Consider the following 16,073-nt stretch of genomic DNA (forward strand, 5'->3'; position numbering starts at 1 on the left):
CATTTCCATTAGTTGCATTTCCATTTTTCTTTCAGTTCTTTCCATTTCCATTGGTTGCATTCTTTGCTTTCCTCTTCCTCTTCCTACCCTACCTCCTCTCCCTACTCCTCTATGCTCCAACGTATGGTACCAGAGCCAGTTCTCCTCTCTTCCTTCCTCCTTGCTTCTCCAAGGGAATGAGGTGAGGGAGGCCAAAGGAAGCTACTCTCCCTCTTTCCTTAAGGAGAGTCCACTTTAGCCTCTTCATTCCATTCTCCTCCTCGTCATACTTGGTCACCAATTTGCTTCGCCGCCTTCTTCTTCACCGCGCCGTTTGTGGGTAGAAGACGCATTGGAGCTGCTTCGTGGCTGCTTCGTGGATCTGCTTCGTGTGGTTGCTGCTGCGTGGAGCTGATTCATGGCTGCTGTTGTGGAGCTGATTCGTAGCTGCATGGAGACTTCGTAGTTGCTGCGTTGGTTGCTGTGTGGAGAATTCATGATTACTGCATGGAGCTGTAAGCGTTGATTGGAGACTATTTTCAGCCTATTTGTGGCAATCGTGGCATGAGGAAGCTCGAGCTACCATACTTCATGGAGCTGGTCGTCAATTTTTTGCTGCTATTGTGACTGTCACCATTTGGTACTTCTCTCAAGAAATGAAGTATAATCTTTATTAGAATTGACTTCGGTCAAAGAATGTTGACTTTAGTTAACTAAGAATAAGTTTTATTGTTTTACTTTTGCTTTGCATTGGTAAAAGAGAGCAGTGGAGATGCCCACAAGGGACTAGAATTAGTCCAAGAACTAGGAATGCCCTCTTATGGGTTAAAGTGTTGAAATTTGTTTGTGCAATGTGTAGGACCCAAGAGAGTGCAAAAAGGACCCAAGATTGGGGAGAAAACGCAAAAAGCAGGTCCCACAAGGCTCTAAATCAAGGACAAGGGGGCACCTCTTTAAAAAGAGGGCCCACAAGATTAAAAAGGCGCCTAAAGCCTCCAATTTAGGAAGAAAAGCCTAAAAGCTTGCATTTCATGAAAAAGTAGCTTTTAGAAAGCAAGCCCTAGCTTTTAGCTAGGCCTAGTCTATAAAAGAAGGGCCCTAAGCCTCCCCAAATGTATTGAGAATTGTACTCAACTTCATGCTCTTCTCAAAGCTAGTTATACAAAGTATTTTGCAATAAAGACCTTCAAGGGGGTCCATCCCTTTTTAATGGGCCCTAGTGCTGTGTTTTGTTCTCTCTCTCCCATTTTCGGAGCTCTTTCTTCTGCTGCGAATTGTTTCTTCTCCTTCCATACCAAATTGCGATTTGTTCCAGCATCATGATCTTGGTATTGCAAATGGTTAGTGGTATCAAAGCGCGGTTTTGCTACTTTCCTTGGTGGCAATGATCCAAAGACTCTCCGAACCGATCCGAATAGACTTCCGTCAGGCACAGGATAGTTGCATGGGATAGCAGCAAGCATGAAGTAGCCATATTGCGCAAAATCCTCTAATGGGTTTAAGTGTTGGAATTTGTTGTGCAATGTGTAGGACCCTAGAGAGTGCAAAAAACGAACCAAGATTGGGGAGAAAAACACAAAAAGCAGGTCCCACAAGGCTCTAAAGCAAGGACAAGGGGACGCCTCTTTAAAAACAGGGCCCAAAAGACTAAAAAGGTGCCTAAAGCCTCCAATTTATGAAGAAAAGCTTAAAAGCTTGGCTTTTATGGAAAAGTAGCTTTTAGAAAGCAGGCCCTAGCTTTTGGCTATGCCTAGTCTATAGAAGAAGGGCCCTAGGCCTCCCAGATGTATTGAGAATTGTTCTTAACTTCATGATCTTCTCAGAGCTAGTAGTACAAAGTATTTTCTATTGCAATAAAGACCTTGGAAGGGGGGGGGGGGGTCCAGCCCTTTTTTCTTGGCCCAAGTGTTGTGTTTTGTTCTCTCCCTCCCCTTTCTGGAGCTCTTTCTTCTGCTGCAAATTGTTTCTTTTCCTTCCAGACCAAATTGCGATTTGTTCCAACATCAAAGTCTTGCAACTTTTGCACGTGTGAGTGTCGTACAGGAGAGATTCTACTGCAATTTCTGTTCCAGCCGCCTCAATCTGCTGCAATTAGGGTTTCCAGCCCTTCCGAGTGCCCCAGAATTCCAACGATTTGCTCCAGAGGGCTGATCTCAGTATTGGTAAAGGTTTCAGTGTGACTGTTTGATTCAATCTACTTGTTGAGTTGGCTTCACCACTAAGTTCTGCAATATCTCTCTTCTTTCCTGCTTCATCTTTGCTGAAATGGAGTCTTCTAAGCCTGCTATTATTATCGAGAGATTCTTTGCCAAGAACTTTCCCACATGGCAAACCAAGTTGAGGCTTATTCTTATAAAGCAATGTGTATGGAATGTTGTCCGTGGAAAAGACAAAAAGCCTTTAACAGATGAGAAGAAAATTCTACAATGGGAAAATCTCAATGACAAAGCTCTTGCTCTTATTGGTTTGGGTTTGTCTGATGAAGTTATTCATCACTTAGATTTTGATTACACTACACAAGAATTGTGGGAAAAGCTAGAACGCTTCATCGATCACATACCCCTTCTAGAGGATCGTGCTGCCCTAGTTAGCCGCTCACTCCATGAGGCTACCCTGTATGCCTTCCCGTACACCACACATTTCACTAGACCTCCACCTCCTAGTTTTGTGCCCTGCAATAGTTGGTACGATGAGGAGTGTAAGGCTTTTCACTGACAACTCCGACTCGAGGCCAAATATAGCCTTCCAAGTGAACCTGACACGATACGCGAGTATCGTCGCCTAGTACGTCGGAAGAAGCTGGAATTTGTCCGCCAAAACGAGGATGAGCTATTGAATACTTTGTTCAGGAGCAACTCTAAAGACTTTTGGCACAAGTTTCTTGAGCATAAATCACCTTTACCCCTCACTCAAGTCTGGCACACCTACGCACCTAGCTTGTATGACGTCCCCAACCAACTAGCCCCGGACTTATCACACTCACCTCGCCCTACCATTTGCACTCTATTCACTAGAGGCGGTGTCAAGGACGTGGCATTGAAGCTCCATAACGGCCGAGCGAAAGATCATGAGGGGTTATGCACTAAGTTTATTACATATGGGATTGATGTCTTCGCCTCGATCCTCGCAAGGCTTTTCAATGACGCGGTTTGCCTTGGCTTCCCACACACATGGACCCTCAACACCGTCACGCCCATTCACAAGGCAGGAGATCCCATGAGTCCAAAAAACTATAGGACCATTATGATTGGGCATGTCATGTCCAAGATCTATGCATCAATACTTGACATAGAGGTTAGCAGATCGCAGAGATGCAAGGGCTCAGGGCCGAGGGATAGGCAGGATTTCGACGTGATCAAGATTTCGACGTGATCACGGGACCATGGATCACATACTTGCACTGAGGGGGATCATAGAGGAGGCTAGGTCACAGAAACAGAGAGTATACTATTGCTTTGTGAATTTTCGCAAAGCCTTTGACACGGTCCCACGAGCCCACCTTATCAGACGCCTACAAACACTGGGGTATGACCAGGAGATCATATGGGATGTTATGATACTCTATGAGAGAGTCTCAGGCAGAGTTTGGACAAGTGTTGGATGGACAGATGAGATTATGAGCACCATTGGGGTCAAACAGGGTTGCCCATTGTCACCAACCTTGTTTGGCCTCTACATAGACAAGCTCGAGACCTTTATGGGATCACTGCGAGGGGCTGGTTGCTCTCTCGCCGGCACGCTCATTCATATACTCTTATACGCGGATGACGTGGTTCTAATGTCCTCATCTGCTGAGGGCCTCTAGCGACATCTAGATGCACTATAGGTTTTTGGTGAATCACATAACCTGAAGGTCAACCTTGGCAAGACCAAGGTAATGATCTTCAACACATCTCGAGTTGTCATGCGCAGTGAGCAGTTCACATTTGATGGATCACCAGTTGAGATCGTCTCCTCATATACTTACCTGGGGTCATCTTCTCTAGCTCGATTTTCATGATGAGACCAGTGATGCAAGCCCGTTTGAGCTGGGGATATGCCTCCTTTTCTCGCCTGGAGAGACAGTGCTTCCAATGCCTCCTTTGCTCGCCTGGAGAGACAGTGCTTCCACTCACACTTTCAGGACCCTCGGACCAAGGCTCTTCTTTTTGACTCCTTGGTTCGACCAACAGGCATGTACATATGTTGGATAAATTGATGTTTAGGGTACACACTTATGGACATGGTCATGTGGTGTGTGTGTGCCAGTGTGCTAGTGCTTGTGTAGGACATGGTGTGAGTGCTAGTGAGCACCATGGTAGGTGTGTCAGGTGACTCATCAATTAGGTGTCATCCATCTAGGTGTGATTGAGATAAGTTAGGGACTTGGTGGCTAGTTTGATGGAGGACTTGTGGGTGTTACTGATGGAGACAATCAGGGAGATAATCATGGATCTGGAGCCACCTACTCAGGGGCATTCCACTATAGGTAACTCTACTCATGAATGAAATCACTACTTGTCATTGCTCTCATTTGCTCACTTGCTCTTGCTCTTGCTCATGCTCCATTTCTAACATGGTATCAGAGCTATTTCCTCAAGGAATGTGGAGACTTGAAGATAACGATCCTCACCAACATGGAGTTGCCCTGAGTTGAAAGATTTGCTGCCCCGACATAATGTTACCTACGTGAAAATGAGCTAGCTGCAAATCTGCTGAACTGTCCCGCAATTCTTCTCTGTCAATTTTCGCCAGCAACAGTCACCAAATCCGCCACCATTTCTCTACTAAGTGCCTGCAATGAGCTTCCCAAACTGCCTGCCATTCTCCTATAGCCCGCAATTCTCTTGCTTTTCCAGTGGTAGTCGGTCCCTACGAACTGCGTGATTGTAGTCGTGTCGTAAACAATCTAGTCTATGTAATCAACTTCTTGATCGTCACCCCACCAGGCTTGACACCAATGCTCCCCGTATCCTCCGTTCGCATTTCCGTCCAAGCTAAAATATATGTCGTCACCGTCTTCAACAGGCTCCATTTGATTAGAGGTGTGAGCGGAAGCACATTGTAAAGAAATGGCTTAACAACAACCACGTGGGATTCGTCGTCCTATACGCTTTTACGTTTTTCTTCTGCAACTTCGGGCCCAACACGACGACCTTCATCGTGCATGCATAGATCTTTCTAGCCAGGTTCTGCACTATGTGCCATGGGAAATTGTAGCAGGCCTAGAGATATCCTTGGTCGAATTATCAAGAGCCAGATGGGCAAGCCATTTACTTTGGCGAAGGTTTTATAACAATAGATTGAGGTTTTGTTTGTATACGAAGACCACACGGACACTTTCGACGAAGGTTGCGATGTGAGATCGTCCAAGTTATACGTCGATGATATTGGGGAGCTCGCCTTTGCATGCTAAGTTGGGCTCATTTCTTGAGAGACCCTATTCTATGTTGATGATACTGTTGATTCAAGGATTATTTCTCACACTTAGATCGCAACTCCAGAAGACGTCAAAACGCTTGCAGCATTGATACACAAATTTTGTTGCAGTAGAGTTTCATAGGAGATTGGGGAGCACATCAAGGTTTTAGATCAATCCAAATCCCTCTTATGGAGTCTCTTTCTCATAATGAAGTCACAGCAGCTAGGGATGCACAATATGACAAAGCAATGGCCCTTATTGGTATGAGGATGGATAACAAATTGCTTCATCACATTGATCTCAATGCTTCAGCCACGGAGATCAAAACCAAGCTCGAGAATCTTTACGCCACATCTGAACAACGAGCGCTATTTGTTATATTGCATGATCTATCACTCTTGATAGATAATGGTTAGTGTCGTATGCTTTTCAATGTGGTCAATAAGGTCCTCTGCCATGGATAGTCCATCCTAAAATGATATGTTATTTCCATTTTAGTTAGTCATGTTTGCCTCCTTTGAGTCATATGTCCTATGGTGATACCCAAAGACACATGTACCAGTTGGACTCTCTTATTGTAAACCGAGGTAACCTGATTTGGAGTGAGATCATGGTGGAGCTAGGATGTCCACATGAGTCTACTGCCAATGCAACTGGAGTGAGAACAAGGTCGGGAGCATGGAAACCATGTAGTATCCCATTGTCTACTGCTAGGGTAGAAGGTCATCAATTTAAGGGGGGGTATGTTGGATAAATTGATGTTTAGGGGACACACTTATGGAAATGGTCATGTGGTGTGTGTGTGCCAGTGTGCTAGTGCTTGTGTAGGACATGGTGTGAGTGCTAGTGAGCACCATGGTAGGTGTGTCAGGTGACTCATCAGTTAGGTGTCACCCATCTAGGTGTGATTGAGATAAGTTAGGGACTTGGTGGCCAGTTTGATGGAGGACTTGGGGGTGTTACTGATGGAGACAATCAGGGAGATAATCATGGATCTGGAGCCGCCTACTCAGGGGCATCCCACTATATGTAACTCTACTCATGAATGAAATCACTACTTGTCATTGCTCTCATTTGCTCACTTGCTCTTGCTCATGCTCCATTTCTAACATCACCCAAGCTTCTTATAATACGTACACTTGAGAGGCTTGAATTTGTTTTTACCCTTAAGATATAATGCCACTTCCTCATGGATATGGTCATCCTTATGTCTTCTATCGTGATCAATGAGCATTGCAACCATCTCATCGAATTTCATATCCCGTGCCACATGAAGTGCTGGAATAATGTCGTGATATTTAGGAATATCCTCAATGCTGGAAAGAAGGACATCAACCTAATCTTCTTCCCCAACAAGGGCATTCAACAGAACAAGTTGGGTAATGAGAGATTCCAAGGTTCAATTATGCATTGAAGAGTTTTCATGCTTCATATGAAGCTTAAAGAATGTCTGTCTGGCTCAATGTGAAATCCAACATCTCTCTCTTCCTCAAGAGGTAGATGAGGATGATGAGTTTGTTTCCTAAATCTATCAATGGGTCATGGGTACCCCACCCTGGGTAGTTTCCCAAAAATAATTGTAATAATCTCATGAGTGTTTGTCTCCTTGAGTCAATAAAGGTTCTCAGCCTTGGATAGTCCTCCTAAAATGATGTATTGCTTTGTTATGTTGGGCTCCATGTCACGAATTACTCCCATTTTGGAGCCAGGAGGGGGATGTATTGTGGGTGCCTCATTGTATTGGTCTTTGATGGGTCTTTTTATCAGGCCTGGCCGAGTTCTAGGATGTTGGTGTAGCCCCTAGACCTATGAGTTGGTCATGTAGCCATGCTAAGACATGAGCCTCTAAGTCATGCGGAGTCTCAAGCCATGAGAGTGCTTGGATCAACCTTTGAACATGCTTAGACTTTAGCCTCTGAGTTACATGGGGTGCACAGATTAGTAGATCCCATCATTACCATGTTTTGTTCCTGGTTCCATTCTTGTAGTCCCTCACCTTTCCTCCATGGCGGGGTGTCAGGAAATGGAGTCAAGTTGAGTGAGTTTTGTGTGTGTTTCAGTCTAGTGTGTCCTATGGATGCCACGTGGCATATTGGGAGATATCCCAAATGTACTTTGGTACACTAATGTTTATTATCTAGATTATATGAGATTGCACGTGTGTTGTGTGTCACGTCATAGGAGTCAACTTCAGGATTTCTCAATGTAAGTCTTTCATTGATTTAGTACTTCCATTTCTCTTTCAGTCCTTTCCATTTCCGTTTCCATTAGTTGCATTCTTTGCTTTCCTCTTCTTCTTCCTACCCTGCCTGCCTACTCCTCTATGCCCCAACATTCTTTGCTTTCCTCTTCCTCTTCCTACCGTACCTCCCTACCTCCTCTCCCTACTCCTCTATGCTCCAACATTGGTCTCATAGCTCCGTGCCTTGAATTGGCACAATGGGATCAACCATTCGATGTGCGGACCAATGCTAGTGATTATGCCACTGGAGCAGTCCTAAAGCAGAACAGCCACACAGTTGCATTCGAGGGGTGCAAGTTGATTCCAGCTGAGACCAAATACTCAATTTATGACAAGGAATTATGTGTTGTCTTCAATGCCTTAAAAACATGGAAACGTTTTTTATATGGACCAGATTTCACTGTTTGCACAGATCATTAGACCTTGCGGTGGCTTTAGACCATGCCAGCCGTTCAGTGGTTGGACCACCAGACTCAATAGAGCTAGACTTTTTAGCAATTTGTATCAACCAGGGTGGGAGAATTTCATGGCGAATACTCTTAGTAGACAAGGAATGGTCACTTCCATCTCCATAGTGCAAAAGTCCTCTCTAGTAGACATGCACAAACAGTACCATATTGATCCAAATTTTCATGTGCATTGGTACAAAGTCATGCTTGATGACCAGCCCAATGACTATGCTATACGTGATGGGTGGTTGTTCTTTAGAGGACACCTTTGTGTGTTGCCCACATTCCATGCTACCATCCTCCATGATATGCACAATTCCATAGCCAGGGGACACAGAGGAACTGCAGGCACTCTCAAGCTAAGTTGCAGGAAACGTCAGGGAAAATAGGGAAATGCCGTTTCCCTACGTTTTCTAAAGCTTGATGTTTCCGAAACGTGGAAACACCTTGGAAACACCAGCTCTTACCTGCAGTGCTCGTCCACCGAAAAATGGCTAGTGGTCTCCACCACCAACGATTGGTCGGTGGCTCGTCTGTGGTCATCAAGCTCTCTGACAACGCTCTTGTGGCGATGAGACACACCACATATCGTTAGACGGACCTTGTGGTGATGAATGATGGTGCATGCAAAGCTTGTGGTGATGAGCAACGAGGCTAGCGCTGAACCTTCATCCACCATATGTTGCTCTGACGGAACAATCCACCAACATTTCGGTGGTTTGCATGCGTGTGTAAAGACATTCCAAATTGGAATGCATGCGGGCATCTTTATAAGCGCCTTGCGTAGTCTGTCGCACTCCATCGCTGGGTATGAAGACGCTCAAGTATCATACAAAATTCTTCTTTAGCCCTTTCATTCCTTTCTTTCCTCCCTCTCCATGAACGATGGCGCCAATGACGATAATCTGTAGTGCTTCTGTATGCATTGTGTGCCGAGAGATGTGATATTTCTCAGTGCACCTGCCCGCTCAAGCTCGCTTCTGCTCTCTCCCTTGATGATGCCATCCGTCAAAGGGCACTCAACTGCAAGTGCATAAGCTTTATTTGCACGCCTGAGTGGTATTGCCCGTTGTACCAACGACTTGAGGCTGCTAGCTTGGGTAAGAGGCGAAGAAGGCGTTTACCAGATTCGTCTCACAGTAAGGTGTTTTTCAAGTTCGAAGATGCCACGGTCTACACAAGATCCCGAGCCACTTTGAAAGTATGCTGCAGAAAAGGGCAGCTTTGGCAAAGGAGGGAGCGAGAAGTGGTCGTGCTCTTTTTGTGGATGCAAAAGTTGTGTCTCGTACTCTCGTGTGCATGCTCATCTTCTAGGAATAAAGAACATGGGTGTCCAAGTTTGCAAAAAGGTGCCAGCAGATGAGAAGGCAGCAATGGCACGTGAAGATCATGAATCTTCTAGTAAGAAGCACAAGGGCCCTGCTGGTTCCAGCTCGAGTGCCGGTCCAAAGGCATTATCTCAATCAACTATGCCCATTGTATTCAACAATGCTTCAAGGGAGGAGGTTGATGACTCTGTGGCTCGTTGCTTCTATGCCAATGGATTGCCATTTGCTCTTGTACGGTCTCCATATTTCACGGGCATGGTAAGTGCAATTGCTTCATTTGGAAGGGGATATAAACCTCCAAACTATGAGAAGCTCCTTACGTCTCTTTTGGACAAGGAGAGAGCAAGGGTGTCAAGGAGCCTATCCACGGTTGAATCTACTTGGCCATACTATGGATGCTCTATTGTTTCTGATGGCTGGACCGACACTGCAAGGAGACCTCTTCTAAACATTATGGTTTGCAGTGCACGACGAATCGTATTCAAGAGATCCATAGATACCAGTGGAGATGCAAAAACAGGAGAATACATTGCAGCTGCATTAAAAGAGACTATCTTGGAGGTGGGTGCTGAACATGTAGTTCAAGTTGTTACTGATAATGCCTCAAACTGCAAGCTAGCTGGTCATCTTGTGGAGCAAGAGTTCAAACATGTCTTTTGGACCCCTTGTGCGGCCCATTGTTTGAACTTGTTGCTAAAGATCTCTCAGCCCTGGCATGGATGGAGCTGGCAATCTGTCATGGCAAGAAGGTGCAGCAATTCATCTCCAATCATGAGGCACCGAGGGTTATGCTGTCCAAATTTTCAAAATTGAAATTGTTAAAGCCCGGTGATACTAGATTCACATCAAACTTCATTATGCTCCACCGCTTGGTAAAAGTAAAGGTGGGCTTGAAGCAGATGGTTGTCAGCCAAGATTGGGATGATTGGAGAGGTCGAAATGATGAAGCATAGAAGATTCAAAACACCATATTGACAACCTCATTTTGGGATGAAGTGGAGAAGTATGTGAGGGTGTGCTGGCCTATCATGTGCATGTTACGATTGGTGGACAAGGATGATGCATGTCTTGGTGTGATCTATGAAGGTATTGATCGAATGCTTGAAAATATAAAAGAGGTCCTAGCCGGAGAAAGCAATGGAGACACAATCTATGAAGAAATAAGAGAAATTGCAGAAGTGAGATGGATATGCTTCATTCTCCTCTCCATGCCACAGCCTTTCTTCTCAATCCAAAATGGTTTGGTAAGAATCCACAACAAGATGCTGAAGTGATGAGAGGTTGCAGGCAAACTCTAGATAGAGTGGGAAAGGATGCTGCAGAGAGGACTTTGATGCAGGATCGATTGTCAATGTATCTTGGCCAAGTGGGTGCATTTGGTGAGCCCTCTGCTTCTACAGATAGAGAGTGTCTTTCTCCCATTTCTTGGTGGGAGAACTATGGTTCGGATACCCCTCAATTGCAAAAGTTGGCAATCGGGCTCCTCTCACAAGTATCAAGTTCCTCTGCAGTAGAGCGGAATTGGTCGACCTATGGGTTCATCCATTCACTCAAATGTAATCGGCTTGCTCATAAAATGGCAGAGAATCTTGTGTATGTGCACAGAAACCTCCAGCTTCTCTCTAGGAGTGACCCATCGTATAAGTCTGGCCCTTCTCGGCAATGGGATGTTCATGAGGAGGAAGAGGAAGATGGTGCACTTTCCATGTAATCTTCATTTTCTCAGTGATGTAGTAATGCGTATGTGCATTGTACACATTTTATTTAAATGCTGGAATTAATGGAACATGTGAAGTAGCTGGAATTGTGTCTGCATATGTTGCTGTAATTGCTGCAGAATTCCTAGTGATATGTTGTTCTAGTTCAAGTTTTCTTTACTTAGTTATTACTTAGAAATTCCTAAATTTATATGTGTGTGGGAGGCAGCTGTAATAAAAGAATGTTATTATTTCAGAAATATGGTCACAAGTATTCTTTACTGAGCCTACCCCCGCTGTTTCCTATCAATTGAATAGGCGTTTCGGAAACGTTTCAAAACTTGGACGTTTCCTGCAACTTAGCTCTCAAGAAGATCGAATGTGCAAAATTTTTTGGTCGCATTTGCACAGTGATGTCCATCAATATATGTCTCATTGCCAAATATGCCAACAAGTGAAGGTATCTCATGGGAAGCTGCCAGGATTACTTTAGCCCCTTGAGATTCGGAATCGGCCTTTTGAGTTTTGGAGAGCTCTGTTCTACAAAGCTTAGCTTTCCATCCACAGTCAGAAGTCTACAACCAGCTTTCTTTCGACATTCTAAAGTGCTATGTTGCGGATGCTTAATCCCACTAGGAGCAATACTTACCACTAGTTCAAGGGATCTTGAATGACTCCTTCCTCTAGTGTGGGTAGGATTCCCTATAAAGCAGCTTTCGGCAAGAAATTCAAGTCCCTTCTCACTAGGACATCCAAGAAGGCATACGAGGCCAATCGCATCACAGAGACCTATGAGCAGATCATGGAATCAGTGAAGGACTGCATTGCAAAAGCACGGGAGGCCTACTAGATGCAAGCCAACATGCACCGGCATGATGTGGGTTACAAGGAAGGGCTGTCGGTCTATCTCCTGATCATGAAGAAGCGGGAAGAAGTGCCTGAAGCTCTCTCATCTAAGCTTTGACCCCTTTCCGATAAAAAAAGTTCTAAATATGTGGCATGAAGTTGCAGTTACCTTCGACATGGGCCATGCATCCAATTTTCCATGTGTCGTGGCTCAAGCGTATGTGGGTCTGGCACTAGCAGCAATTCCAGATGTGGAGCAGCCCAAGATTGTTAATGAGGCAGAGGTGGTTGAGCCCGAGCAGATCTTGCTTCGTCGGTTCAAGAAAGGGACAGGCAATCGACAGCGCTTGTATGCAGTTAAGTTCAAGCACAGGGGTTCCCACAAGGCACCATGGGTTGAAGATTTTTCCACACATTATCCCAACCTCCTTGCAGCATACAAGGAGGCATTTTCCATACCCTAGTTCAAGTTTCAGTGGAAGGGGACATGCAGCCGGTGGACATGCTGCCAATTGCCAGCGCACCAGCCACGTAGGCTGCCATGCAAGCTGCCATGTCAGCAGCTCCGTAGGCAGCCATGTGGACTGCCATGCAGACAGTAGCAGGTGCAGGCAGCAGCAGGCACAGCCCCGTGCCACATCAGCAGAGTGGCGGTGCCACTTTAGCAAGTCAGGGACTCCCACGTGGTAGTCGGGGGGTCCAGCAAGCCAAACTCCAGTCGGATCAGTCAGGCAGGGCCAAGAACCTAGTCAGTGGACATAATAGCCTGGTTGGCCATTTCTAGGGCCCAAGGGGGCCAATAAAAGGCAGCCCCCTTGGACTCATTTCTCATCCTCTCCTTCATTTCTTAGCCTTCAACAAAGCAGGAGTCTACGTGCCTGGATTAGGGGCAGGAAAGGTGCAGCCAGCAGCCTCTTCCAGCCCCCTCCTCAGTTAGTTCCCAGCTCGGTTCAGTCTGGTACAGCAGCAGATAGGCACTGCATCACAGCAGCCCTCAGGTCTACAGTGAGGGTTTCCCCCTCCATACAGTACAGGTTCCTTTCCTTTTGTAGTGAGGGTTTATTCCCTTCATACAGTCCTTATTCTTTCATTGTATTCAGCCCTTGGGCAGACAGATACAGTTATTTCTTCCCTCTTTGGAGGCTCCTTTTATATTCCTCGCTCAGAGTCTCACACTCACTCCACAGTTCCACATGTGTTTGAGTGCATATTCATCTCACTTCAGTTATTGTGAGTAGAGAGAGAGTTACTCACTCCTACACTGTCGGCCCAGACTGTAGATCCTGTCGGGTAAACAATATCTGGCCCCATTTGGGGGGACTTGGACATTACTCTGTGCCTTGAGTTTGGGCTGCATCCAGAGCAGCATGGAGGCCAGGGAAAGGTGTGCAGTGCCTCACTCTTGGCTGCTTTGCAGAGCAGCAAGGAGGTCTGCTAGTGGGGCATCCAAGCAGCCCATTGAAGCTCCCTTGGAGCACGCAGGTCGGCAAAGGGACGTGGAGGAAACAAGGCAAGACCTTTCCTAAAACAGAAAAGAGTTTCCCTACGATACTGATGCAGAGGACTCATAGTGGATGCACTTCTACATTTAAAGAGATTCTACTCTACACCCTGCTGTGTTTTGAGTGGCGCACCATGCAAAACCTTGGTTTGGCAAGTTCAAGAGCCATTCGATTCGTCTTTGCATGTGGATGCAACTAAGAAAGAGAGAACGACAAAATCGATGGGCTGTATCAATATTGAAAAATACAGTGTGTGATTTTTGGGTCTAGCAGCAGCAGAATCCAATCATAAGTCACAGAAACGCTTACCTTGGCTGAAAGAGTCGGCAGCATAGAGTTGCCTTCACGAACAAGTTGTCCAGCTCTCCAAAATGTCAAATTTGCCCGCGGTAAGAGCAGCCCAGGGTCAGTACATCTACAATGGACATCTGGCCCAACCTTGTCTATCACCTCAAACCTCACCAGACCACCATCCACCACCAGCTCATCCCCAATCATTACGTCTGTTTGAAAAACCACCTTTGAGTATTCCTCGTATCGCTTCATATAATCTCTTAACGAAACTTAAATCCGAATGTCCACATTAAGCAAAGGCTGCAGCTCGAAATGGTTGCAAAGGTACCGTTGCACCAGAAACGGGTTGCGACCTTCGACTTGAACGTCAACCTACCTTCGGCAAATCTGTCGTAATTAACTTGAACGGTACGGAGTGGAAGAGGTCCCTCAAATTTTCGCACGCTGAAGACCCAAACTTCGGCATCCTTTTCATAAGTTCTCAAAAAAATTAGGAGCCGCATTCCAATTTTATAACAGGCACAAATTTCTTAAATGGAAAACGTGGGGCATAGACTAGACTTCTCGAGAGCAGTGGAGAAGCTTTCGGGAGACTTAACTAAAGGTATAATATTATAGCATTGCTTATGTCTCTCGAATTTCAAAGAATCTGGAGACAGTTCGTCAAACGACTTTTGCAGTGTCGGATCATGTATACTACATTTTTAGTAGAGGAAAGAAATGCGACCTTCGCCCACAAAGAGGGAAAGGGAAGGTAAAGCACCTCGGTCTTGGCGGCAGAAGCCCCTCCCAAATCACCCATATGAATTTCGCTCCCTTCTGTATCCATCATCACTGCGACACTATAGCCTTTCTCTGCGTTTAGCTTTCTTATGTGCTTAACGACGCCAGCATGCCACTCCTTGGTACCATGACACAAGTTAAGCCTTGCCACATTCATACCTGCCATAGCCATAGTCTCTAGCTGCTCGAACGTACAACAAGCTGGCCCGATGGTGCAAACCAATTTGGTTCTTCTCATGTTTCTAAAGCCACTCTCCTTTAGCTCTGCCTCGGTGACAATATCCATGTCAATTGGCACAGCGGAAGGCTTCTCTCCTACTAGAACACCTTCCTTGGCGCTCAGAATGTTGCAAGCTTCTGCTTCAGGCAAGGCCTCTATCAACGTGGCGATCGCATGATTGCCCGTCCCCTGTCGTAGAAACTTCACACCGGCACGATCCCCGTAACGAAAATACGAGCAATCATCGAGCCGATTGGAAGCGACCCTTTGGAGAGAGATTCTAGCGGAGCCCAAAGCAGGAAAGGCAGTGCGGCGCGTACTTCCGAGGTGAGGAGGGCAGTCGTCTGCATGTGGGCGAAGAGGGGGAGAAGCTAGAGCTGTGAGAGAATGGGCCATGATGGAAGAGCAAAAGAAAGTGAGGAGGGAGATGAAAAGGGAGGAGGAAGGAGGAAGGAACGCAATGGAAGAGGGGTGAATGAGGAGGAAGAAAGGAGGATGGAAGAGATGGTTGAGGGGGGGTCTGCAAGAAGAGAGAGAGGCCAAGAAGGGACAGAGAGGAGCAAGATGGGAAGGGTGGGCGGGGAGCTCCAAGGAGAGGGGCGATGCAGCCGAAGAAGCTCGCACAGAAAGAGAGAGAAACAGACACACACAAAGACGCACAGGCACAGAGACAGAGAGAGAGAGAGAGACGAGCTTGTTTGCATGGTTGCCTTGTCCAGCATGGCTATTCCACGTGGCATCCCCTGCCTTTGCCACTTGGCATCTTCCTGTTGGTTCTTCAAGATTCACCACGTCAGCTCCCACATATTCGGTTATCAGTTCCCCGCCGCCCGATCCCCTGCCCCCCCCAATCCGACGGCCTTCCTGGTCGCCACCTCAGCACCTGGATCTTTGCTTACCCTTGCTTAAACAGTCCCCCTTCCCCCCTTTCACAAGCTTTTTACCAATCCCCCCCCCTTTCACAGCTTTTAGGCATTTTTGTTCTTTCCAAATTGCAATTTTGGAATATTTTGGTGCAATTTTTTGGCCTGCCCTATGAGTAGGCTATATTAACCTTTTGCTTCCTTTGCAAAAGCGAAAATTAGGAATTATTTTATTTCCATCTGAATTTTTATGATTGGGCTAAGTTGCACTTGCTATTTCTATCCCCTCTCTCTCTCTTCTTCTTCTTCTTCTTCTTCTTCTTCTCTCTCTCTCTCTCTCTCTCTCTCTCTCTCTCAGCTTTCAATTCACCCCCTTTTCCACGCACCATCTCAGGCAAGCCACATGAATGAAGTTCGTCTTGTTTTTTTATCCACTAAGATTTGAAATCATTAAGCCATGTGTGCATCT

At 46.0% G+C, this 16,073-nt stretch overlaps 1 protein-coding gene and 1 pseudogene across 1 annotated transcript in view; one reads left to right on the plus strand and one right to left on the minus strand.

The window, feature by feature from the left end:
- The window catches only part of LOC147898810 (pyruvate kinase isozyme A, chloroplastic-like), a 33,742-nt gene extending 18,574 nt beyond the window's left edge, over positions 1 to 15,168 (minus strand). The window contains exons 1-3 of the mRNA XM_087379252.1: positions 14,502 to 15,168; positions 14,115 to 14,205; positions 13,754 to 13,947 (exon numbers count right to left, since the gene is read on the minus strand). Of these exons, the coding sequence (XP_087235378.1) occupies positions 13,754 to 13,947; positions 14,115 to 14,205; positions 14,502 to 15,137 (921 nt within the window). The 5' untranslated portion in view covers positions 15,138 to 15,168. The remainder of the gene's footprint in view (positions 1 to 13,753; positions 13,948 to 14,114; positions 14,206 to 14,501) is intronic.
- On the plus strand, positions 9,235 to 11,127 carry LOC147898811 (uncharacterized; annotated as a pseudogene).
- Positions 15,169 to 16,073: the final 905 nt, after the last annotated feature.

Source organism: Dipteris shenzhenensis, chromosome 9 (assembly GCF_047967505.1).
Source record: "Dipteris shenzhenensis isolate YYH24624 ecotype China chromosome 9, Dip_SZ_1.0, whole genome shotgun sequence".
Lineage (NCBI taxonomy): Eukaryota > Viridiplantae > Streptophyta > Polypodiopsida > Gleicheniales > Dipteridaceae > Dipteris > Dipteris shenzhenensis.